Source organism: Poecile atricapillus, chromosome Z (genome assembly GCF_030490865.1).
Source record: "Poecile atricapillus isolate bPoeAtr1 chromosome Z, bPoeAtr1.hap1, whole genome shotgun sequence".
In the NCBI taxonomy this organism is placed as follows: Eukaryota; Metazoa; Chordata; class Aves; order Passeriformes; family Paridae; genus Poecile; species Poecile atricapillus.
In genome coordinates this window covers 34,194,650-34,221,949 of record NC_081289.1, presented here as the reverse complement: position 1 = coordinate 34,221,949, position 27,300 = coordinate 34,194,650, and the positions used below count along the sequence as shown (strand labels likewise).

The following is a 27,300-nucleotide window of genomic DNA, read 5'->3' as shown; positions in this document are numbered from 1 at the left end:
TCAAGGCATTCCACTTTATAATCTTTTCTTATATTCATAGCCTATGGGGTTAGTTCCTTGTGGCACACTATATGCTAGTTCTACAAATAGGCTCTGATACATAATTTTCATATAACCCTGTAACCAAAGCTTCCAGATGCCATTTAGTTCTGTATTCATTGAGGGTTAAGTAGGTTCCTAAATTCCACCAGTAAAGTTTCAAATAGTAGTTTTTAACATGTTTTTACTGGAAAAAAAAATCCTTAACCAGGTCTAGTGGAAAAGATGGGTTTTTTTGTTGTTTTTTTTTTTTTTTTGGGCTAGTGATTCTCATATCTTTATTTTAAAGTAGATGCCTGATAGTAGAAGGGGATTCATATCTGGAGAGGTGTTTAGAAAGGTATTTTGGAGTGAATGTTACTTTGTAAGTTAGTGGTGACTAATTTATTTATTTATTTTCTTTCAGGAGAGGAGTCATAAGTCTTATCGTCCCCTCACAGTTCTAACATTTCGCTTAAACTACTTGTTCAGCGAGTTAAATGCAGTCTCCTACCACTTTCTAAATCTGGTCTTCCATGTGGTGGTTTGCATAGTCTTCCTCAAGGTCTGTAAGCTCTTCCTGGACAACAGGAGCAGCATAGTAGCATCATTGCTCTTTGCAGTGCACCCAATACATACTGAAGCGGTAGGTACAGCTGTGATGTGCTTAATTTGTTTGAGCTGTGTTAATTAAATTTCATGATGTTTATATCTGCTTATATATATATATATGTAACTCCAGAAAATATGATTTGACTTATGCTTAGTCTTCCCTTTGCAGTGAGTGATGGAAGTGACAAATCTTCATGCTCAGAGTTGTTTTATATTACATGCAGCTACTGGAAAATAATTAAAAAAACATGAATTTAATTACTAAATAATTTAGGCCTCTGCTATGCACATTGGCTTTTATGACTTCAGTTTACGTAGACATTTGTGTTCTGTGATGATTCATCCAGTATCCTACTTTGCAAATACTATGAATGCCTCTTGATTCATTTCCAGAATCCCTTCTGGCTAATCACCATGTCTGTTCTGTCTGCTTTCTCTTATGTCAATGTGTCTGTCTCAGTGGGACTTTCTCTAGGATTGCTGTTGCTGTGCTATAGCCAGCTTAGGCCCAATTCTGTTTGAGCCTTCTACTATTTTAACTATTCCTATATAAGGAAGAAATAAATTTCTCTCCCCTTTTCTTTGATTCTGAAGGAGTTCTTTACTGCAATTTAAAAAAAAAAAGGCTTTATTTTTGCAAATTTTCTGGTTATATGCTTTTTAATGGCCAACCAGGCTTGCAGTGTTGTGGAGGAAATGAAGTCTTGTGATCACCATTCATTAGATTTATTTCTGCCAGAAGATCTGATAAAGCAGATTTGTGGCATTATCTGCTGTTATCTCTGCTCCCCTCCAGTTTGCTTTCCTGGATTTCAGTATACAGGTGTTTCAAAGCCATCTCTTGTTTTATAATATTATTAGCTTATTTTCAGAAAACTAAAAATTTTACTCTTTTTCTTCTTTGTAGGTGATACCACTTTATTGTGTGGATGGGGTTTTTTTGGGTGGGGAAGGGGGAAGCATAGTCTTTTGATTTTAATAAAATGAGAGGGGTTTGCTCTTAGTTTATGTTGTATATTTCTTGGTCCTGATTTGTTGGGTAAAGAATTTGCATCTCTCTCTTATTCGCTAATAGTACAGATCCCTTTAAGCAATAACTAAGAAGCTTGCATCCATGTATTTTGAGCAAATTTTACAGGAATTGAGTTGATAAAGTTGGCTGTTATTTAATCTGCTAATATGTCCTTGCTAGAAGTTAATGGAATGTTTAAAATGCAGAAGTTAAGCACCTAAAAATTTCTGCTTACTCCAAAGCACAAACCCCCATAAAAACTTGGATAAAATACGGATTAAATAAAATAAATTCCTTTATTTCATTTGGTTTTCTGGTTCTTTGAAAAAACATGCTTTAAACTGCCAAATTTGTCTTTGCCCGTTTGTAGTAAACACGGTAGCATCTTTGCAGCAGCGTTAGCAAGTTGCCAGTGACTTACATTAGTGGCTCACAGGTTAGATCAGCCAGTGTAATTTTATCACTTTTATTCCAAATATCAGTGATTCTTTATTATGCCAGAACTTTCAGATTCTGCCCGAAGTAATAAGTAGCACAGACGCTTTTGGTACTGTGCATCCGAGTCAGTAAAAATACCGTAACAATCCTAGGGCCCGTCGTGTACCAGAAGCCAGTTGTGTAAGGCGAGGCTGCGGAGGTGTGAAGCGCTTTGGCGAAGGGTGTGCAGGGCCTGGTGTCGGCCACGTGAGGGCACTGCAACACAAGGATCGCTGCAGCGTGGTGCTGCCTGGAAACTCTGCGAGACTCAATTCTGCTGGAATCCCCCTGCTGTTGTACTTAGGTACTCAGTGAAGAGTCAGATAAGGGCTTGTTTTCTTCCTACCCTCACCTTTTGCAGTGTGTAAAAAGGAGAGCGAGTGGAAGCTTCCTTACACAGAAAAGAGGAGCTAATGAGATGTATGTTAGGACTTGGGGATTTTTCTATCTTTTATAATTGCAAGGTATTTGGTCTTAATTTCCTTCAAATTAATCTCCTACTTATTAGTCACCTGCTTAAAAGTTTGCAACAGCAGATACAATACATAAATATTTCAACCCTTTCCCTATCTTACAATAAACAGATTTTTCCTGGAGAAGTTAGCAGAGCCAGATAAGTAGAAGATAATTTTCTGCGTGAGTTCAGAAAGAAGCTAGGCTCTTGCAATGGTAATATCTGTTTTTCTGAGGAAGAAGTTTTTAGGAAATGGGTTGAATAACAGCATCATAGTTTCATATGTCCTTTCTTTAAAATTCCAGTTCAGTCTTCCTAGGTATTTTGCTACTGTTCTGGCCAGAATTCCTTAATTATTTGCAGGAAAATTTTGCAAAAAAATGCACCTATATAAGCCAAAAGATTGTCTATCCTGGGGACATATAATCAAGGCCAAAATACCAAAATCACGTAGATGTCTTTATAACTATTGCCTGTGCAGGTCTAGTGAATTAAAATAAATTTTCTGGCTGGATTTTTAAGGAAATTACCAGTATGTGACTGGTTTTCACCCTATTCTTCCTTTCTTGTAGTAACTTTCAATCTGATCTTCAATTTCACTAAAGTTTAGCAAGATTGAGAAATCAGTTGAGTATGTAAACTACCTTTATATCTACAGGATGTCAACTAGACTTGTGAGTGCTGTAATTTTCTCTCATAAGTCACGTTTGTATCCAGAAATAGAACCTCTCTTTTGTTGGCAGTCAACTGTGGAGGCACACCAACATGCTTTGTTAATGTTCTCTTTCAACTGATCTACGGATAAAGTTCTCTTTAATGTCTTAATGCTAGACAGTTTTGGAATCCAGACCAGGAATCTTTGAAACATCTTAAGATATTTTGGAAACAAATACTTAGATGTTCTTCAAAATATTAATCCAAACTGTGGTGTCTCACCAATTGTGAAACATACTTTGTGCGTAATTCAGTGAATCCTTTGGCAACCATACAGTAGTTCCAAGAGAAGTACTAGAGTATGATTTTAGATTCAGATTAGAATGCTTTTCTTTACACTGTGACCTTGGATACTGAGTTACTTTCGCATTTTATGCTTGCTGGATCAATCATGCTTGACCAAGAATGTACTAGCAATAAAATTTTCTAGCTAAGTCCGGATGGTAAAAAGTCAGTTTTCAGCATTGTCATAGTTAAATCATGAGCTATGTGGTTTCCTTAGCTAAATATGATTATCTACTTCAGGACAGCATGCTATTTTTCAGCTATTTTGTAAAAATTTGGAAGCAATCAGAGGCACTACAGGAGAGGACAAGTGAGGAGAAATGGTAGTTCTAGAAGGTACTATAGTCAACACACTGGCTAGTGCGATAACCGTGAGCATAATGACCTGTCTTCCATATCTGGTTGTTGGTTTCTCCTTACCGTTTTTTGAAAAAAGTTTTTGAAATGGGAATGAATCTGTATTTCTGGGGGGACTCTGAAACAAGTCTCTGCTGTATGCATTTTAACGCTTATCTGAATTTCATAAAATCCACTTCTCTCTGTCATCAAGGGAAAAGAGATTGCCATTGAACACTGAGGCAGAAATGTTGTTGAGTACCTCAGCCTTCTCCTTGTCCATTGTAACCAATTTTTCAGCACTGTTGACATGGGGAGATATACCTCTGACATTCCTTTTGTGGTTAAGCTACCTGTGGAAACCTTTATGTCTTTACTCTTTATGTCTCTTGCCACGTTCAGCCTTGGCCTTCCTCATCCCATTTCTGCACAACTGAGCTTCGTCTCAGGTTATTCTTCCCAGGTTACCTGTCCTTGTTTCGGCTGCCTGGGCATTTACTTCTTTCACTTCTGTTTGACTGGCAGTTCTCTACTCAGCAACACTGACCTCTTGCTTTCCTTACCCTGTTTCTTGCTCCTGGGGATTGGTAACTCTTGTGCTCTATGGAATACTTCCTTAAAGATCTGCTAGATTTATAAAATAGTAAATATGTAGTAACATATAAATAACATACTTAGATGACTAGTAAAAACTCAACAAACACTATCTTAAAACATCAAATAATAATAATATTAAATAAATATTAAATAATAATTAAGGTTTTTCTTTTATTTTTCAGGTAACTGGAGTTGTGGGCAGAGCAGAGCTTTTATCATCTATTTTTTTCCTAGCTGCTTTTTTGTCATACACAAAGTCTAAAGGGCCGGATAATACCATAGGTAAATGATTGACAAATAGAGATATAATTTAGTTTCTTTATCACTGATAAAAACACTCTTAAAACCATAATTGTGGTGTAGTGGTTATTCACCAAGTGTGTACCAAAACCCTTTCAGACCCAAGATACCCATGTAATACTACTTTCCATTATAAATTCAATTTTTTTTCCAAAGACTTAGGCATTTCTTTAATTAATTTTATAACACCTGCCCTAGGGAATTCTTACACTGACTTTTTTAAGTGGAAGTGTGCTGAGGTGCCTCAGATGGTCAGTCACAAGCTGCAAAGCTTCAGTGCACATGAAGGAGGCTTCCCTCTTTGCCAGACTCAGATTGACATAGTGAGAAATCATGACTCCCTATAAAGTATTCAATTTGAAAAAGTGCTCTGGTGATTTAGGAACTACTGATATATTTGTTTTACTTATTATAAATTAGTCTTTTACCCTTCATTTATTTCTTTCAATTTAAGGGAGGCAGTTTTAAAAAAGATGCGTATGTATTATTTTCCATAGAGTAAAACTGGTCATCTTTCATAAGAAATTACATACTAAACAAGTTTACAGAACATGGCATATTCAAACATGAGGAGCCAAAGCCTTCGCTTTCTAGATTAATTTCCTTTATTAAATGTTTGTGGTTTTTGTAAGATGGAACATTTTCAATAGCGTCTTCTTTTTTTGCAGTGTGGACTCCAATTGCAGTGACTGTATTTCTAGTAGCTGTTGCAACACTGTGTAAAGAACAAGGAATAACAGTGGTGGGGATATGTTGTGTGTATGAAGTCTTTATTGCTCAAGGGGTAAGCTGTTGAAAAATAAAGTGGATTTCAGTTATGAGACATTAAGTACTTTGAAACACTGATCTTTCTCCATTAAGGTTAACCCAATAATTCTGTTATATTTTTCAGAATTTTTTTGAGTCAGTTCATGTTTGATGGTTCACAGTGAGGGAATCCAATGGCTTTCAAGTTGTCCTTTACATGCCATGTAGGGATGTTACCAAATATATTCAGTAAAGACTTGTCAGGTCTTAATGGAAGTCTACGGTTTTTGCTGACAGATTTGCAAGTCCTAGCATGTAACAGTCTTGATTAAAGCTTGAGGTGCATAAAGGTGGGGGATTATTTATTTTTAATCCTTGTAGTAAAAATATAGAACATCTTTTATACAAATTCATTTCATTGTTTTCTATTGAGAAACTAGATGTCTTAGAGTAGTCCTATATGAGTAATATTCTTAAGAAATTTGTTGTTCTAAGAATACCATTATCTGATATATTTAATTTTAAGCATTGCTAAGCCTTTAAATTAATAGTAACTTTTCCTTAAAGAAGCAAGGTTTTCCTGTAATTAAATAATTCTAAATTTTTAATAATCAAAATAAATGCTATTTTAAAAGTAGCATTGCATATTTTAAGAAAATTTTATAGTTATTATTCCTTAATTACTTGCAGGAAAATTTTGCAAAAAAATGCACCTATATAAGCCAAAAGATTGTCTATCCTGGGGAGACATAATCAAGGCCAAAATACCAAAATCACGTAGATGTCTTTATAACTATTGCCTGTGCAGGTCTAGTGAATTAAAATACAATTTTCTAGCTGGATTTTTAAGGAAATCACGAGTATGTGACTGGTTTTCACCCTATTCTTCCTTTCTTATAGTAACTTTTGATCTGATCTTTATTTTCACTAAAGTTTAGCAAGATTGTAAGATGTAAATCAGTTGAGTAGGAAAGATAAAACCCAAACTGAGGCTTTTTCTGCAAGCACAGGTGTCACATGAACTAAGAGTTTTATCAGTCCTCAAAAACCTTTCAGTTTCTGTAGTTTAGCCAACCGGTATACGTGAAGTGATAAATCAGCAGCAGCAGAAGTCATGAAGATAAAGGGAAAGAGGTACATAGAGAAGAAATAAGCTCGTAGAAAGGGGAACTGTGCAATATTATGATGTTCATGAGGCAAGGAGTGAAGACTTACTGCTGTAGGGGCATAAAATAGAAAGCTAGGGCTAATCAGGAAGTGAACAGAATTTCTATCATTCGTAAGCAATTTGTTTATAGGGCAAGTTTTCAGAGGGGCTGATAATTCTGACAATAATGATTTTTCTTCTTGAGAGTTTATTTCATGGTTTTGATTCAGTTCTTCAAGCCTCTGAAGATGGTACAATTTTTTGATCTGTCAGCACAAAATAGCTACAGGTGTACAGGTTCAGCTGTGATAGTGTTAGCAAGAATACTTGAATATTTTATTAGAATGGAAGGCTTATTTTGGGGTCTTGTCATGAAGACACTAAGAAGCTGAATTAAGTAAGTATTGGGAGCTGACATTTAGAAAAAAACAAGGAAAAAAATACTAGATAGCTCATATTTTTCTAATGCGAGTGGTGAGTACCTTGTCTGATTATAAACAATTTTTTGATTTGCAGTACACCTTGCCAGCATTACTGGACACAGCTGTACAGATTCTTCGAGGGAAGGGCAGTATTCCTTTCTCTATGCTTCAAACACTGTTGAAGCTCATAGTCCTAATGTTCAGTACACTCCTGCTTGTAGTTGTCAGAGTCCAGGTTATCCAGTCTCAGCTTCCAGTGTTTACAAGGTAATAGTAAAGTGTTTCTTATTTACAGTTGGTTATAAATGTGACTTCATGAATTTGGAATGATATGGCCAAAAATGTATGAATTTAAGTGTTACTCGCCTGTTTTAATATTATTATTCAATGTCTGTACAATATTGAATTTTTTGTGAAATTGCTAAATTATATATTTCAGCAAATGTTGACCAAAATGTCAAAACTAGTGAGGTATCTGAGCAGGCAGCCATTTAAAAAAGTTTATAGTTGATAGTTCCTCTTAGTAATTCAGAAATTAAATGTCTTACTGCTTAAGTATTTTTATTGTCTCTGTAGTTGAACCTTGGCTGAATTCTCCAAACCTCCTCATTTTTAATTCTTCTACATACTGAATATATATTTTGCATTTTAGGTATGTACTATGCAGAAAATATGGTTGTTTTCAGACAGACTACTTAGAGATAAGTATATATGAATGATGTTAGAGCTGAAAAACAAATTTATCTTAAGTTTGAGCAATGTAGAAATAAAATAATCTAATACTGTCCCTGAAAAAATGAGACAAACTATTAAAAACATGAGCAAGGACCACTGGACTCAACCTGAGGTGTATATCATTCTGTTTCTCCAAACTTATTTTGTTTATATCCCAAAACAGTTTCATAAACATGGAGGAGGCTCTTTCCCTCTCTTCAGTGAATCATCATGCATGGTTTCACACCTGACAAGATTAGGATATTTTACATGTCTTTAATTAGTAGTTCTAGCTATGACTCTCAAGTTTGCCACAAAGTGACTCAAGACCATATCTTTCTTCATGAAAACCTCCTTTTTCTCCTTTTTTTTTTGCTTTAGGTTTGATAACCCAGCTGCTGTTAGTCCATCCCCAGCAAGACAGCTGACTTTCAACTACCTCCTGCCTGTAAATGCTTGGCTTCTTCTCAATCCCTCAGAATTATGTTGTGACTGGACAATGGGAACTATTCCTCTTGTGGAGTCTTTGTTAGATGTCAGAAATGTTGCCACTCTTACCTTCTTTTGCTGTCTGGGATCTTTGATGGTCTTTAGTCTCCGATACCCTGGGGATTCCTCCAAGACAGTACTGATGGTATGAATGATGCACTGTTTTTGTCATTTTGTTAAGATTAAGTGGCTCAGTTTGTACGGTCACATGCGTAATCTGCTGTGGCCCACACATACTATGCTCATCTCCATTTGGGCTAGAATGAACACATAAGAGGAAAATTGTCCAGCAACAAACTGCTAAATTGCAATTAAGTATGTGATTGTCAGAAATGAAAATAAATATGCTCCTTGATATGTATTTGTAAACTGTATTGCAGCCCTTCTTAGATTCTTAGCTCAACTGGCACATGGGGGCTTTCCATAGAATTTAAATGTGTTTCAAGGACCAGAATGCATTTTCATTCTGCAAGCTGCCTACTTTATTTAAATGTCAGTAGTCATGATGGGTATTTAGCAAGAGGTTTGATTTTCTTTCTCATAGGTGTAAAAGAAAGGACATATTTTTGCATTTAGGAATAAGGTTTCCACTTTTGTTATGGTTTTGCTTTTCTTCTGTAAGCTGTTTTCATATTATAATGAAAAACTAATTTTGTCAAGCTGTAAGATCAGTTCCTGTCTGTCTATTCACTATTATATGTGATCTTAATACTGAGAGGTATTAACCGAAAATAGTATTTTGGAAGAAATGGGAAGGATCAAAGGGGCTAGTATTTTTGAGAAAAAAACAGTTATCAATTATTGATTCCATTGCAGATTTTTTCAAGCTTAATGATAACCTGATACCATACTTTTTATTAGTTCAGTGGTGCAGGTATGTGCACAAAAAACCTGCATCCATTTATCTTAGTCTGCTTCAGAAATAATGTATTTTTTTTGTATGTTAATCAGCCAACAAAAGTTTCAGATGGGTGGAAATATTTATTCATAACCTAAGATTTAAGTAGTTCTTTGCTAACCAGCTGACAAATTTTGATTCACTTCTAAAAGGCCTAGCATTATAGTTCTGACTCATATGTTTTTTCTTGTCTTGTCACTGGAATGAGATAATATATTTCACGAGAAAACCAGTGAAAATTATATCTGGTATTGCTGATGAAATCTCTTGTCCTGAATTTGAGAACTGTGTATGAAGAGAAGAAATTTGGATAACTTATTGATATCATAAATATGCAAGGTGACATGCTTAGAAAATAAGTTTTACAGCACTTCAAATACACGAAGGAGTAGTTGCATTTTCCTCCTTATATAAGCTGAGGCATAATTTTTTCTCCACTTCACTGTAAGCAGGAAAAATGTGTGTGGGGAGTGGTTCACTTTTTTATAGGACAGCTCCTGAATTTTAAGGCTGTTTCTTTCCCTGTATTTCTGTTTGTTCCCTATCCAGTGAAGCTCACAAGAGGAAAGGGTTGATGGGTTTGTCAGCATATGTTGGTGTAAGTTGGCTAGTTTTTGATTGAGGGTGGTATTTTCACATGTGTTTTTATTATTCCAAGTGCCTTTTCTAGGAAGGATTTTCTGAGATCATTCACTCCAGCATGCAAGCCTCAATGCCACAATATAGTCCTGGTTTAATGCCAGTTGCTTTCCTTTAATCTATACTTACGTTGTATATATAACTTTCAGTATGATGCTGATTTACTTCAGCATTGAGGTGCCTGGAAGCTAATTTCATAGGAAATGGGAATGCAATATTTTATATTAAATATTAATTGAAAATAATATGATAGGCCAAAGCCTATTGCTGCATTCCAGTAAGCCATTAATATCCCAAAGTAATCAATGTATTCTGTACATTGTGAGGCTCAGTTGTGCTTTTGTTTTCATAGAGCTTAATGAAGTGCTGTGGATCAGCAGCTGAGCTATGTTCATGATCCACGTGCATATTCTTAAAGTATCCTCGAAACACAAGATAAAATCTTACTTGAAGTTTTAAATCAGTGTTGCATTTTTATGCATGTAATTCCAGGTTGATTTCCAGACTGGATTATTTAAATGTTGTAGCATGGAAGAGGCAGTTAATGTCATGCTTAAATCGGCCAGCTGTACTGAAAGTTTCTAGAAAATTCCTCTTTCTTCAGAGAAACTTTCCATTTCTGTAGGTTTGTTTTTGTGGGGTTTTTCTTGGTAACTTGGAGGCCAGATATATTGAAATAATTATTCACATCTTTTCTGGAACCAGAGATTGGAAAGCTGCTACTTAACAGTCACCCAGGACTTAAAGCAACTGTTCATGTCCACTTTCTTTGCAGCAGATGGATTTCTTTGTCTCTTAATAAATACAATTTTTTGATAAGAAGTCAGTTCCCAATCTAAGAACTACAATTGTGTAGTTCTTAAGTTCATTGTAATTTCAAATTTTCAAATACTTCAGGGTGCTCTTAACGCTCTGTCCAAAAATTGATGTTTATTCAGTGACTAATTCTGATTTTGTAATTCACATTTCTTACAGAAACATGAGATAGACTCTATTTTCCTGTAAAAATAGCTGCTTTATGCCTCAAGCTGATAAAAATATTTAATTGTTAGATATTGTCCAAAGTTCTTATGCTGTCTTGTTTCTGTATCTGGAATAAAACAATGTTTTTTGAATTTAATTAATCTTTTGATTCTATTGATTTGTCCTCTTTTTGTAGTATAGAAAAGGAAATAGACTTTCAAGCCCTCAAGTAAGGAATAGAATCATTTGCAGGTTACTATTTGCCATATTCGGAGTGATCTCAATGTAAAACAGATCTGAATATTTAAAAGAAAGACCAAATATCTACTATGTATGTCTGGTTTTATGGAATTATTTTTGGATTTGTTACTTATATCTTTGGTACAGTTTCTCACTGCCAATTTCGTGATTACTAATGTTATTTGTATTTCCTTTCTAGGCACTCTGCTTTATAGTTCTGCCATTCATTCCTGCATCAAACCTGTTTTTTCCTGTTGGATTCGTAGTTGCAGAACGAGTGTTATATGTTCCTAGCATGGGATTCTGCATTTTAGTTGCACATGGATGGAAGAAATTATCAAATAAAAGGTAAATAAATTCATACTGATAAAAGCCCTAATGGGAAAGCTTACGTAGGCATAAATATGATTAACTCCTATGAAAATGGGAGATGAATATAAATCAAAACTGCTTTAACTTTATTCAAAGGTGATTACTGAATGAAGTTTATACAATGCATGTGTGCCAACAAATTAAAGTGTCTGAAAATTTAATCAGTAAAAGATTAAATTTTCAGAAATGCCATGCTAGGAATGGATATCAGAGCCATTCAGTATTTGTTCAAAAAAAAATAATTCCTTGGTTAACAACTTCTCCTTAAAAATTGTGCTCTAAAAGCATGTTTTGCACTTGCTTTTGTGTTTTCTGATATCTTCTGCATTGATCTGGACATACTTCCCACTGATGTGAATGCTTTAACCTTCTTAGCCCAATGGCATGCTAATGGCAATTCAGACAAATGGAAAGGCAGAAATTTGCATTCTATGTTGTCTGCTATTGTTAGAGATTAGGCCTTGTAGTAAAATTTACACGAACAGCTGCTGAAACTGACAGCACCTGGATAATGACAAATCAGCAATATATTGTGGGAGGGTATATTTCTCACAAATCCCACTATGAGACAAAAAAATAGAACTGATATGAAAGAAAGCAAGGAACCAGGAGAGGGTGGCTGGGGAGAAAAATTAGGTAGCTAGTGTCATTTACTACAAAAATACTGGAAGTCAGTTCTCAAGAATGAGAAAGAAAAGACTCCTTGTTTTAGAAATATGTGGAAAGAAAAAAGCTTCTGTACAAGCCTGATGGGCATACAGATTGCTGTATATGCCTGTTCTCATTGATCACTTTGGTAGTGTTTTAGAATTACTCACTTAATTTTACGGTTTAACTTTTAATATTTTTAAAACCAAATATGGTAGTCAAAATATGCATTTTGTTTATTTTAAGAGGTGGAGGGGGGAAAAAAACCTTACAGTTTTTAGTAAACTCCTGAGATTTAGGTAGCAGAGTGAACAACTGTTCCATAAGTCAAGTGTAAGAAATAGCTGTTAAGGGTGAACACCTGTATGTCCACTCAAGAATGAGATTTTTTTTTTTTTTAAAAAACAAATGATATTCGTAATTGTGGGAAGGCTATTGAATGTTTGACATCTTTTTTGTAATTGAATTAGAATCCAGAAACCAAATTATCAGCATGTTAAAGTGTATGTTTTCTGTCATGTTTAAACTCCAGAAAAACAAACTGCACAAAATGAAAATTATTCCTGACAAACTTGTCACAGAGAGTTATATTTGCCCCAGTTTGCAGTTTTAAAAATAAAATTGGTAGAAAGACACTAAATCTTTCTCCTGCTTAGACATTACAGTAGCACTGGGGTTATGGAAGATTGGGTAGTCTCCACAGACCTCTCCATTGCGGTGTGTTCCGCAGTGTGGGAAAGATTGGCCATGTGTGCAGTAAAGAATGTGTGGAATTGTCTGATGTGAAACAAAAGTATGAGGTGATTTTTTTAGTTGCTTTCTTCATTTTTTTATCATTTTGTATAGTGTTTTAGAGAACCTCACTTTTAGGTATCATATTTATTGTCCTAAATTACAGATAAGTTTTAAGAGAGGTAGAATTTCTGTAAACATTTTATACAAATTCTGTTGTGTTATGTGAATTGGGCTTGTTCTTTTTAAGTTGCATGGACATAACAAAAGCAGGTTGTCCTGGGGTCAAATTAATTTGAAATTGAACATTATTTCCTTTCAAATTCTAGAATGTGCTAATCACAAATGTCCTTCGTTTGCCTTTTAGCATATGAGATACTTATTCTAATAAAAATTAGAATTATTGGTGTGCTTACAACAAGTCTTTGTTTGTTTTATTTAATAGTGTGCTAAGAAAAATTTCTTGGGTTTGTTTGGCTGCGGTGCTATTCACTCATGCCTTAAAAACACTACACAGAAACTGGGATTGGGAGTCGGAATACACTTTGTTTATGTCTGCTTTAAAGGTACTGTAGTCTGTTTGGAAAAGGTAATGGGAATTTCTTATTGCTGTTCTTAAGAAACTGCAGTGGAACATGATAAAAATGGACAGAAATTATGCTTGTTTCTGTGCATTAATTTCTATATTGAGAATATTGGCATCTAATTAGTTGCATTTTAGAATGCTTTAAAAGCACTGTGATGCACACAGAAATTCCTGTGCAGAAAATAGGTGATAATTTTTCTTGTGTCAAAGCAGTTGAATTTATTCTCTTGTCTGGATGAAAGTAGGATATGTTTCAGTACAAAAATCTACAAAAAGTTTCATGCATAGAATTATTTCTTCGACGTTCATGTGACATGATAAGGCAGTTTGCAAAATATCTGATAACAGTTACAATGAATTCTAAGTTGTTTGGTATTTCTAGGGGCAAATAACTAAAACAAATTTATGTTGCACAACAAGATCAATGTAATCATTCTATATGTTGCATTTTGATACTCTTTCTATATAGAAGCTTGATGAAATCTGCCATTTGCAGTACATTTTTATGTCTTAAGATAACTGTTAAGAGAAACTCAATTGTTAATTTCAACTTAATGCCTTATGCTTTGGTATCTTTTTCTGGTTTTAGGTAAATAAGAACAATGCAAAACTATGGAACAATGTGGGGCATGCATTAGAAAATGAAAAAAATTTTGAAAGAGCTCTGCAGTTTTTCATACAGGCCACACAAGTGCAACCAGGTAAAACATTTAACTAGTTGCCATCTCTGCACTTTGAGTATTTCAGTATACTTAGCTTACTTAACAGCTTCTCAATGGACTGTTTTTCTTCAATTGCAAATTCAAGCAATGTCAAATAGTAAGTTAATTGATCCAGGGTTTTTGGAAATAAATTTAAAAAGTCCCCTGGAAAAGGTTTTTATCTATAAAAGGCTGCAAGTACTTTCAAAACTATTCCTTGTATGACATTCTTTATGAATGAACTTAAACTGTGATTTCTTATGTAGTATAAAATTTTTTTTTTTTTATCCAAAACTAAGGAAGTGTGTAAGAAAATAAAAACTAGATAATATCAAAATGCACATTTAATCCATTTTGCATATTGTTGCAAAAAGAAGTTCTAGGTAGTACTGGACAGTCTTTCCTTTTAGATTAATAAATAACTTTCAATTTATATGCCTCTATTATAGCAAGAAATTAGATACAGGGAACTATGATAGAACCTCAAACTTTTTATACTTTTTCTGCTTTAATATTTTTTGTAAAATAAAATATATTTATTTTCCCACACAATTTTATAATCCTTCTTTAGTTCATGGTTAAACTATTAGCTTCATAATTAAGATGAAAAATGATAGAATTATTTTATTCTTTTGGTGATGGGGATATTCTGTCAGAGTACCTGTACTTCACACTACTCTGAATGCAGAGGTGTTTAATTTCATGATACTCAGTGCATGGAAATATTTTAAATTTCAGTCTTTTCTTTATTAAGATGATATTGGTGCCCACATGAATGTAGGAAGAACTTACAAGAACCTAAACAAAACTAAAGAAGCTGAAGAGTCATATATGATTGCTAAATCATTGATGCCACAGGTAATTAGTAACTTGATTTTATATACCACCACAGGACACAACCTATAATTTGTGATACATTTTTTGTATTTTTTCTTTGGCTCTGTGTGGCTGTATACTTTAAAGTTTATCAGTGTTCTTTTAAAAGCTATCTATGAAAAAAATAGGCTGTATATACTCATGGCTGTTAAAAAAATGCTGACTTGGAACTCTGATACAACTATTTTAATTTACTTTTCATACTGCTGTGTTATGTTTTGGGGGTTGTTTTATTATTTTTTTTTGTTCTGAAAATGAGGTTATAAAAGAAAGCAGCAGCCAAAACCTACAGGTTATAGTCACAGTTGGTTTATTTTCACTTACAGCTAATACATTGATGGTGACTGAGTTTCTGAGCCCTTCAGAGAAGGCCTAAAATACAGCATTTGAGGTTGGAGAAGGTAGCCACAGCAGCAACAAGAAACTTGGCCCAAACATGCTTTTATAAACATGTGTTTTGTTACATTTCCTATTTGTTATTTTTATACCTAGGAAATTTTACTCGGTCAAGCTCTTTAGAGAAAAAGAGAGTAGTATTTTGAATGTGTGTAGGTAATAAAAGCTATGGTGAAAGTGAGACTGGCAACAAAAATGAGCAACCCTTTGAGTAGAAACATGGCATTTAAAAGTTTATTTTGTGAAACAGTATGAAGATTCTAAATGGATAAAGTATAAACAGTACAGTTGTTGCAATGTCATAGCATTTTCATCTTTTCTCACTATTCATTTTCTGGCAAGTCATTGGCTGTAAAATCTTATTTACACTTTTCTTAATCTGAAGGATTATATAAAGGAATGAAAATGTCTGACAATGTCAGTTTAGGCTTTAGGAAATACTTTTGTCTGACTGAGGAAGGTTTTGCAAGGTCTGCTTGGTTTCCAATGGCTATCTACATGAGCCAAATTAAGTAGTAGCAGAACTTAATTAACTGGTATCTTTAATATTGTACAAGATATCTATGTTTTCATAGAAATAAAAAATAAAAAAGTATTGTTTATTTTTCAATATGATTTTTCTGGAAAATAATTACTGCTCTTTGTCATCAAGAGCCTACACACTAATGTCCAGTAGTACCCTAAAAAAAAAATGTGTCAGAGTGAAAAAGAGTTCTATACTGATCATCTTAAATATTTTTGCTCATTTGTGTTTGATACATATATTCTCTTTTACAGATTATTCCAGGAAAAAAGTATGCAGCAAGAGTTGCTCCTAACCATCTAAATGTTTATATCAATCTTGCAAACTTAATTCGAGCAAACGAATCTCGCCTTGAAGAAGCTGATCAGTTATATCGACAAGCAATTAGTATGAGGCCTGATTTCAAGCAGGCTTACATCAGCAGGTATATTTTCCAATTTTAGCGATACATATTCTTGGATAAACATTTTTGTATTTACAGTAGTATGAACAGTATTTAATTTGTACAGTTCAATTAGCTGAAGTTGTTTTGTTTCCGAGTGAGAAGACGGAGATTTGGGACAGTAATCAATTATTCATTACAAGTTCTGTTCTTTTAAATTCCTGTGTCAAATGGCATATTTCTATGTAGGTTCTGTAGTCAAACATTGTGTAGAAAGAAGCTTCTATTAGATTTCTTTATGAATCTCTAACTCAAATTTCTAACTTTGTAGTTTAGTTTTGAACTAAAAAGCTTTTGGTCAGTGTGAATCATGAAGCCTTCTTTATACTTTTTTATAAAGTTGGTCCAGAAAATGCAAGTCTTAACTATTTAGTTGACATTAGTTGCATTTTAGTTAAGAGTAATATGCATGTGGGCGTTGAGGCTTCTGTCCACTATTTTATTTGTTGTGCTTCCCACTGGGACTTAGGGAGGTTCAAAGATGCCTGAACTATAGCTTTGCAGTGTAATTACAGAGCCAAATCAGGCACCTTGATCACTTCTTTTTTTGTTCTTGTCCTAATTATGCATTTGTTGTATACATGTTTTTGAAGGTTGATAGCTTTAGGAACAGAACGTAAAAGAGGGTCTTGTATTGTTTTGTACTTACAACTAGCAAAATTAAAAAAACACTGTTGTCTGACATCCACTGTCTGTAGGAAGGCAAACTTTCAAAACACCTGTCAATTTTTATATGGGTAACAATAAAAGTGTTATTCTTCAACAGGGGAGAATTACTTTTAAAAATGAACAAACCTCTGAAAGCTAAGGAAGCTTACCTTAGAGCTCTAGAGCTAGACAGAACCAATGCAGACCTGTGGTACAACTTGGCAATTGTTTACATTGAACTGAAAGATCCAACAGAAGCCCTGAAGAATTTCAACCGAGCACTAGAACTCAACCCAATGCATAAACTGGCGTTATTCAATTCCGCGCTGCTAATGCAGGAATCTGGTATGTTAATTGTCCCTTCTGTGCATATTGCATATTTGCATTTATAGAATCCATACTATTTAATAATACTTTTTTTTATTAACTCTTGTCTTTGTAACGGAGAAGTACATAGCATCATCAAAAAAGAAACTATTATAGCTTTGTAATTTATAGCATATGGAATTTGTGCAAAGTACATACACCTTAGCTAATCAGCATCTTCAATACAAGTACTGTTTTACAGTATATCTTACACATAAAAAGAATAGTGTTACTCAAACATCTTCAAAATAATGCCTATATAATCTTTAAAGATAATGTTTAGTAAAATACATTAAACACCTGGTTCGCATTTATAGTGATTGATTTAATTATTGACTCAAAAATCTACCTTACATCTCTGAGCTTAAATACAACTCTAGAAATATGAATGTTTTCATAGGTTTTTCTGTGATACTGCCAACTAGGATGAATTCAGTTGAATTTTCATGAGTCTGTTTTTTCATATGTATAGTTCTGTGAGTAAGGGTAAGCCCTTACTGAACTAAGGCTGCTGCAAAGAGTATTTTGCAAGTGAACTGCTAAGATTTGTTTTCCTTTTGTTGACATGGTAAACTGCCTCTAAGACAGATAAAACAAAGTTGATTGAAGCTGAGGACATTTGACAATTTTCCATCTCTTCTCACAGTGTAAGTTAGGTAGTTCAAGATGTGCCTTGTTCCTTGTCTGTGGAAGTGCAAGCAGCTTCAAACAAGCAGAAATATTAGCTATTTATTACTCATTCGTACTAGAAGGTGCAGCATTATTTTAGGAGGTGAAAGAGGGCAAATGAAAGCAGCTCCTCTATCCTTCAGTAAGTCTGTGTCTGGAATTCATTACTAAAATATGTTCATTGTACTATTCAGTAAAATAGCACAGACCGGAAGCATATCTAGCTAATTCTGCCATTGTCAGATAAAATTGCTTTAGTAAATTTTTTTTCAACTTTGATGCAAATTAAAATATAGGGGTTACAGGTTTTATTGTTTTGGTGTTAGAAGATATTTTAGCCTGGCAACATTAGAAGTCACCTTATGTGCTCTCTGTCTAAACTCTTTCATAAAATATAAAATATATAAAATATAAAACATAAAATGAGATCTTCCACTCAAAGTTTGCCTCTGTAAGAACTGGTTTGTCATAACTGATGTTTGCTCTGTTTCAACTGTGTGTGAAAATAATTTCTCTGAAGCTTGTAGAGACACCTCCTGTATCTGTTACACTAAACCTAGATATCATTCAACAGCTAATAGAGCAATGATGCTGACTTTGGCTAGAAGTCAACTCCATGTAGTTTCATTATATAAAGAAGGTAGATGACATTTGCTTTTGCTGTTACACAGCAATGAGAAAAAGTAGCATTTTAAAACCTTTCCCTTTTGCAGTTGCATTTTAATTTGTATAAAGATTAGCATTTTACAGTCTAAAAATCCTTCAGAATAAATATTTCAGGAAATATCTTGAAAATTAAATGCATTTTCTTTCACTCAGGTGATGCTCGACTTAGACCTGAAGCTAAACAAAGACTGCTACATTATGTGAAAGAAGAACCACAGGATTCAAATGGATACTTTAATTTGGGTATGCTAGCAATGGATGACAAAAAAGACACGGAAGCAGAGGCATGGATGAAGAAAGCTATCAAATTACAGCCAAACTTCCGAAGTGCTCTGTTCAATTTGGCCCTGCTTTATTCTCAGACAGGAAAAGAATTGATGGCTTTGCCTGTCTTGGAAGAGCTACTAAGATACTACCCTGATCATACCAAAGGTCTGATTTTGAAAGGAGATATCCTTATGAACCAAAAGAAGGATATTGTTGGAGCAAAAATGTGTTTTGAAAAAATTTTGGAACTGGATCCCAACAATGTACAAGGAAAACATAATCTTTGTGTGGTTTATTTTGAAGAAAAAGATTTAATAAAGGCAGAAAAATGTCTGGTTGAAACACTAGCACTGGCACCTCATGAAGAGTATATTCAGCGTCATCTAAACATAGTTAGAAGTAAAATTGCAGCACTTGGTGCTGTGGAACAGTCATCACTTCCATCAGATGGGACTGCAGCTACAGAAGCAAAAAAAAATTCATTTCATAATTTGAAAGAAGCAAAAAGGGAGAAGACAACCACCCAATCAACAGTTGATAATAAAGAGCACTCCAAAAATAAGAAATCAACAGAGAAAAGCAGTGTGGACAAAGAGACTCCCAAAAAATCTACAAAAGAAATCAAAGACATTGAAAAAAAGAGAGTTGCTGCTTTGAAAAGACTAGAAGAAATTGAACGTATATTAAATGGAGAATAGTCTTTACCATGTCTCAAAAGAATAAGGGGAGAATACTATTTTTAATTATTGTTTAATTTGTGAGCCAACTGGAAAGTGTTCTCAGTGCTTTGAAAATAGAAATAATGTTGACTGCATATCCCTTAACAAGCAGCAAAAGGCATTACAATGCTCTATGTGAGAAAACCACAGCTTTTAAATATGATGGAGGGATGGGTGGGAATTGAAGGATAAAGGATTGAGAAAAATCTTCAATGCGGAATCCTTAATAGTGAGAAAATTGCACTCATAAAAGTCATTGGTAGCCAGGGATATTAAGTAATGTTACTTTCAAAGACTCAGTGAAAGAACTGAATGGTGAATTACTGGGATAAACCAGGCACTCCTTCTTTCCCCCAACAAATCTGTATTCTCATTATCTACATTTCAATTTACACATCAGCTGAAATTTTTCTAGACCTCTGCTGAACAAGAAAAATAATTTTTTTTTTGCATTATTTGTTTCCAGAACTTAACAAAGTCATCAAAATGCCACTGGATGTAGTATAGGAGGATGCAACAACACACTAAAATTTTCAGTTACATTCTAAATATGGAATGATATATTAACTTTTAGGTGTTCTTTATTTACAGTGCTAATGATTTGTACTCTTTTACCTGGTAAGAAATCTTTCAGTGCTCTTAAGATCTTTAGAATCTGCTTTTTTATTTTAAACGAAATGTGTGGGGTTTCTTCAACTGTCAATCATCTGATTGTTTTAAAAAAATATATTAAAAAGGGTGGTTTCTTCCCCAGTTCATTGAATGCTGATAAATGCACCTTGGTACAGTAACCAGTATGCTATGCAGTAGTCCATTTTGTTGACTTTGTATCAATGGCTGTGGATTGACTCCTTGGTGTAGTAAATTCTTCCTTGTTTATAGCAATCTGGTTTTGCTATTTCTGTCATCGCAACAGTATTTCTATTCTCATGACTTTTTACAACACTAATATAAGCAATGTTTGCTCAAGGCAGTGTGATAGTAATTAAACCACTGAATTTAGTCATGTTTAACACAAGGCAATGTAGGTAATATACTTTCAAATACTAAGTTCTGTTGTTTTGATACTTTGTCTTGGGTCTGTGGTTTTTATTAAATATTTATTTTGACTACTAAAATATTCCCATTTACACTTTTTCGCTAGTGCATCATTTAAATTTCTTACAGGAAATTAAAATCTTTGCAATTTCAGTATTGCTTTTATCCATGTGTGATGCATATATTTTTGCTTAAATATGCTATTGATTACCTAAACCTGATGTTTCCCTTAATTCTCAGAAAGAAAAGACGTGTAAGAGCTGAGTTCAGTCGTAATTCTCACTGATCATTAAATCTAACTCTTGCTTTTCATGTTTTGTCTTATTTCATAATGTGGAAGTATTCCTTAGCAATTCTGCAGTTCAAACTTAATTCTTTCTGTACCTGCTCAACTTTCTGCCTCAGGCAATAATCCAGCTGTAAGATTTAATAGTTATCTCTGTGGGAGAGATCTTAAATGGGTAAAGGGCTTCCTTGCACAGACCTTTTCTTTATTATGTATCATTCTAAAAGTGAGCACAGTGATTGCTTGCATGGTAACAACTTGGGGGGTGAGGGGGGAAGTGTTTTAAAAAACATGATTTACAAGTGGCTGACAGGAACAACTATGTGGTGTGCAACTGTTCATCATACAAAAGAAAATTTAGGTGCTACTTTTAAAGAAGTGCTCACAGGAATCTGTTGGCCACACCTTGAAAATCACTTGTCTGTGAATAACTCAGATACTTGTATCTAGGCAATAGCAAGTACATTGACTTTTATAGAAACTTTGCATGTTAAATCTTCCTTCAAATCTTTGTTTTACAAAGGGGTTATCCAGTGTTCTGGGCAAGATGAACAGACATGCATTTGAAAATGGCTGGAACTAAGTAGTATGAATAGTATTCTGATAGAGAAGGTCAGAATTCTCCTCCCTTCTTATATGAAGAGCTCCTGTTATTGCCATTGCCACACCACTTTTATTTGGTTTATAAATTGCAGAGAGGAGTAAAGACACAGTCTCGGTCTCTGCATCTGAGCCTCTGTCATGTCTCATCCTGACCATCCAAGTAGCTCTTCAGGTACTATCAGGAGCTGTTAGATTTACTGATGCTAAGAAGTGCCATCAGGTTTAACTAAAATTATCAGATGGATGTAAACTGAAGGTTGCTGGATATCTTTCAGTGTGTTCTCCAGTTCTATTACCCCTTTGTCTCTTTCAAAGAAATGTTAGTAAAAACAAGTATTTTTTAATAAAAAGTTGTATTTATCCTGTTAGGATGGGTCAGCCGTTTTAAAATTAAGCTTTGACAAGAAAAATGGTTCAGTAAATTGAAGTGACATAGCTTGTGAAAAACTATCAAAATAGAATTTCCACATAGGAAAGCTATCAAAAAGAGAATAATTTTGGCTTTTTCTGCCTGCAGGTAGGACAGAATAATCAACAGGTATTTTTCCCTTCCCAGTTCAACCTATATTTTCTCTTCCTGCCATCATCATGTGCAAAACACTATAAATACCAACCCTTTTCAGAATTCCCTAATTTCACTAAACATGCCAGAGGTAGGAATTTCTAAAGTGGGACAAGCATACTAAAATAATTTGTAGTTCTCTAATCATACAGTGCAATTGCTATGGCTGCTGAAAAAATGGAATGGATTTCTTATATCATCTTTGCATCCATACACAACATTTTTCCAACTTAGACATACAGCTACAGAGTAAGCATTTTAAGTATTACACGTATTTGAGTGTGTGATTTGAATACAGACCCATGCATTTGTCAGATTATTTTTGGATCTTTTGCACGTGAGTATATGCATAGATAGGCTCAAAATATGGATTAATTGGATATGCATGCACATAGCTGGGACACTTGGATACCTGGAGATTGTGCAGTTGCAGAGGGACAATGTGCCAATTGTAGACTAACCTTTGAGTATATAATCTTTTTGTCTGTTTTGTACATGAAAACTCCTGAGATTGAATTGCAAGGATTACTTAGGTTCAAAATATTCTTTGCATTACCGCCAGTTAAAAACATGATCAGTCACTACTAGTTGTTTGTTGTGTTTTTTTTGTCTGTTGTTTCTTACTAGCTGGGCAGGAAAGTAGTCTAGTATTGTGAAGATTAGGAAAATTTTCCTACCAACAGGCATGTATAAAGTGTTGGGGATTAGAGTGGAAAGGATTAAGTGGGACAGAAATCCTTTCAAGGTGCAGTGCAGTTTGTACCTTGACTGGGCAATACTGAAAGCCAAGCTAGAGTAAATGTACAGGAAGGTTGCTGTGAATGGAGGGTGTGGAGATAGGCAGCCTCCTGTTTAATGGCACTTTGGAGCAAGACACTGGCCCATGAGAAACAGCAATATCCTGGAAGAGGAGTAAGCACTCAAAAACCAACAACTCTGGATCATTTTGACACTGTGTGTAGGTTGTCCAGCTCCACATCTCAGCAGCTTCCTGTTCTCAGCTGTTGGGCAATCCAAGCCCAGGGGACACTGAGGGCAGCTCTTCAGGCAGCTTCTGCTTTGTTGTTGGAGGAGGCTTTCACGCAACCTAGCTGTGCCTTGTAGCTCACATGCCTTCTTCAGGGGTGTGGACCTTTGGGATAAAAATGCAGGCATGTGTGCCTTCCTGAAGTTTCTTATGGAAAGACTGAAGATCAGAACAATTCTGGGAAGTTTTCAGCCCATCCCAGTCTCTTGCAAACTTTGCGTTGCACAAAAACTCCAGGAAAGGTTCCAGTTTGGGTGAGTGTACGTGCTGGGTTTTTCCTTACAAGTTCTATAATTTACTTCTGCCTGGCACACTCGGGAATTGCTGCAGAACCTGCTGCTCCAGGAAAGTCCTGCTTCAGCTGCTGCCATGTAACCAAAACTATGCTTCAACTTTGAGCCTAGGAATCCTGCTTTGCTTAGACAGAAACGTTGAGAATGGAAAGGCTGTAAGACACCTTCCACCCAACCTTCGCCTCACTTTCTTTCCATACAAAAATGCAACACTCTGTGCAGTGTTTCAACTACAGCAATAAGAACCTGTCCCCCAAACCTCCAGCACAGCTTATAAAAACATAAGACATTCCTTCTTGAAATCAAAATAACATAGCTTAGTATGTTATAAATACTGCAGTGCTACTTTTTGTTTAAAATCATCTTGGATAAATGTGGCATTTTTGTAGCTCTGGGTGAGTGGTAGGGTAGTTAGTATTCTTAGAAAAACTTGAAAACTGCTTTCTACAGTCTAGTGCCTGTCTACAAAGTAGTGGGTTATATGTCCCTTGCAAACAGCCAGAGGAAATCATATACACATATCAGCTAACAAAAAGCAACAATGACAAAACCAAAACAGGAAAAGAAAAAAAAAAACCCAAACAAACAAATCAGAGAACTCTGTGCATAATTACCCTAGTTTGGGAACAACATAATAAACTGTATAATTTTCCTGGGCTAGGAAATCATCCCAGAAAAATACATTTAACCTTCTTTGGCACAGTCATAATTTAAAAGATTTCTGGAAAGAAAATTGAATTTTATGGATACCATCTACCATCAACTAAGGAATTCTGTTAAGAATAAAATATTAATGTCGTGTTATTGCTCCAGTATAATACAAACAACTGTTAACTGCTACATCTTTACCAGTATAAGAAAGATACTACCAAAAAAAAAGAGTAAAAAAAATCCTTGTTCAGCTTGTGTCTTCACCGGTGCTTACAGAACTGTAAATGTCTTTTGCTAAATAGCCATACAGAGGTATTAACATTACAGCAAATTTAAGGGTTACCTGCTTGCATGGGTGAGCTCAGTCTTTTGTGGTTATGGACAAAAACAAAAAAATTAAAAGCTTAGTTTGGTGGGGTCTTGCATGCAAGACTACACCTTGGCATTGTGGAAAAATGTATATATACTTGCCAAAATTTTAGTTACTTATAGATCACTGTAGCAGGCAATTTGCTGTATTTGATACAGTTTTGGAAGGTGATACAACTTACACAAGATTCATATGAGGCTATGAATTCTGTAACTAGTGAATGTGAAGCCTTAAAAGACTCCACATAGTACTCTATGCATTGGAATAAAGCATTGGAATAAAGCATATTGTTCAGATATCCTACATCTATTTAGCATATATGTTTGTTCCTTACATGTAATTATCAGGGTATTGTCTTTTTAAATAGGCATGACAAGGTATTTTTAATTATATGCGTATTCATCTACTCACAATAAGAGTAGGTGGAGGAGGAAAATACAACAATGACAGGATGTCTTACCAAAAGTAGAATTCATAAATCTTGATTTTTAAAATACCATCTAGAACATGCACTCACCTTGATTTCATTTGCAGTTGTTAACCCAGTCCCACACTTCAGTTGTACGTGAGCATCATTCAGGCACGATCTGTAGCACCGACTCCCCACTACCGAGAGCTGTAAGGAGATTGTGACAACAGGAGCTGACAGAATGGGGGATTAGTTGTTACTGCTCCTCAGCCTCAAGCTGAATAATCAAGGTTTGCTTGTTTGTTTGGGTGCACTCCTTGTTTCATCTACAGCAATATCAGACATTATGGATGATTATCTCTGTTTGCAAGATACAGTAATTTCTCTGTTGATAAAAGAAGCTTAAAGGGAGCTTCTGAACACCCTTTCTACCCCTTGAACAAATTATAACAGGTCTGGAATATGCTGGGTTTTCTTCAACTCTATGCATATGCATTTATCAATTTACCAGTATAAATAGCTGCAAATAAATAAACAAAAAGAATGGAAAGGAATGTGACAGTTTAAATCTCATGAAATTCAAATACTGGGCAAAAACAAAAGAAACTGAATTCTGTATTACTTCTTTAGATGTATTTATATGAGAGGGTTTTCATGAAGTTAGATCATGATCTGTAACACTGACTATTTTTTGTATAATTCATAGTGTATTTCTGCCCCTTACTTGAGTGAATATAGTCAATGTTTTAATATAAATATTTAGGTTTAAATTCCAAGGATAATCCTTCAGGTGGTTTAACAGATATTGCAAAGGAGCTAATTTGCATGTTCAGGAAAAGCAGAAATAAGTATAATTGATTTTAGGGAATTTTTTTTTTCCTTCTGATCAATATACATGAAAAATTATATATTTGGCAATAAAAAATAGAAGTCTTGCATAAAGATAAAAGCACCACTGACATTACAAAGATGCATAAAGAGTTTTCAAAGATTTTTCCAATTATCTGCAGTGGTTTATCTTGTACTAAAAAGGATCCTTCTTTCCATTGACTTCCTTTATATTTTGATTATTTTACTGACACTAAGACCTTTTCCCCTAGTTAACAGCTTTTTTAAATTTTGAGTATAAAATTCACTGATGATCATTCGGGTTACAAACACAAGATATACTGTGACTGTAGAAAAAGAGAAAATCACATAAACCAGAAAGCAACTAAAATGCAAGAAAGCAAATAGGGGGTTTAGTTCTAAAATTAATAACAAAATAACAAACACTTATCTTGGGCTGTTTTGTGTCTGGGTGTCTTAAGAGCCTTCTGTTTTATGAGGAAGTAAAGCAAACTTAGCTCATCAATTACTGACAATTTGAACTTCAGTTTCTAAAAGCTGTGTCATTTGGCTGTTTTTAGTATGCTGTTCCTTCTTCAGCTAGATGAACCTATGTAAAGGGATTGGGGGTGAATTTGAATTTCAGTAGCACAGTCTATTGTTTTTGATGTCTTTAGGTTCTCTTTCCTTTGTTCTCTTGTCCTTTTTTTTTGTTTCTGTGGCAATGATACTTTCTGAAAAGAGGAGCTAACTGAAGGATTAAAGTCTTTATATATAAAGTAATAAGCATCTTCAGTATTCTGCTCTTTACTTTTTATTAAATACATATGAATATATGTATTTATATATGTATATAAATTGCATATGTAAGTCTTTGCTAAAAAAGTAGAACACAATTATTTCAACACTCACTATGAAATGTGCTCATTTTGCTTTATTATTCAAAAGTTTCATTATTGTCCTTGGAACAGCAATGTAGAAAAAAACCTATAGGGACTGACAACCAAGTAACTGCTTCCCGTTATTAACCATTGTGAGGCAGTTACATAAATCACAAAAATGATCAGCTAAAAGTAGACTTAACATAAATAAATCAGTATAGTTGTATAATACGTAGAGCATAACATCGTGTGGCTGATTTTTGCAGTTGTGTATTGTGATTGGATTTATTTTGCTCGTGATCTGGCAGGGTTTTGAGAAGGTGGGAGTTTCTGCTTCCAAGGGCAGCAACTGTTCAAACTGTTGTTTTCTGCTCTTCATTATCACTTCAGAGGTGAAGGCTGCTGTCTTTGTACTTGACATCTTGGTAAGTATCTTGTTAAAATGTGAAACAGGGTTCATTCAACAGGCTGAGCTAGAACACGATTTACAGAAGATCGTGATTGTATCAATCTATGGATGAGGACAAAATTCGCCAGAATTGTTCAATATTTCTGTCCTGCATTCAGCTATTTACAGAATGTTTTCGTCCTAGTCCTGGCAGCAACTTCTGTATACCTTAGGCCCGTAACTGTAAATCTTAAGGAATAATCCAGCCCATGTGACAGGATAAATTGCA

General features: G+C 34.6%; 1 protein-coding gene across 2 annotated transcripts in view; it reads left to right on the top strand.

Annotated features, from left to right (window-relative positions):
- The window catches only part of LOC131573138 (protein O-mannosyl-transferase TMTC3), a 29,978-nt gene extending 9,185 nt beyond the window's left edge, over nucleotides 1–20,793 (top strand). For both annotated transcript variants that reach the window (XM_058826777.1, XM_058826776.1), the window contains 12 exons: nucleotides 446–664; nucleotides 4,688–4,787; nucleotides 5,474–5,589; nucleotides 7,216–7,388; nucleotides 8,217–8,469; nucleotides 11,264–11,412; nucleotides 13,262–13,382; nucleotides 13,992–14,103; nucleotides 14,858–14,961; nucleotides 16,153–16,322; nucleotides 17,107–17,333; nucleotides 18,843–20,793. In XM_058826777.1, the coding sequence (XP_058682760.1) occupies nucleotides 446–664; nucleotides 4,688–4,787; nucleotides 5,474–5,589; nucleotides 7,216–7,388; nucleotides 8,217–8,469; nucleotides 11,264–11,412; nucleotides 13,262–13,382; nucleotides 13,992–14,103; nucleotides 14,858–14,961; nucleotides 16,153–16,322; nucleotides 17,107–17,333; nucleotides 18,843–19,654 (2,556 nt within the window). In that variant the 3' untranslated portion in view covers nucleotides 19,655–20,793. The remainder of the gene's footprint in view (nucleotides 1–445; nucleotides 665–4,687; nucleotides 4,788–5,473; nucleotides 5,590–7,215; nucleotides 7,389–8,216; nucleotides 8,470–11,263; nucleotides 11,413–13,261; nucleotides 13,383–13,991; nucleotides 14,104–14,857; nucleotides 14,962–16,152; nucleotides 16,323–17,106; nucleotides 17,334–18,842) is intronic.
- The last annotated feature ends 6,507 nt before the right edge of the window (nucleotides 20,794–27,300 follow it).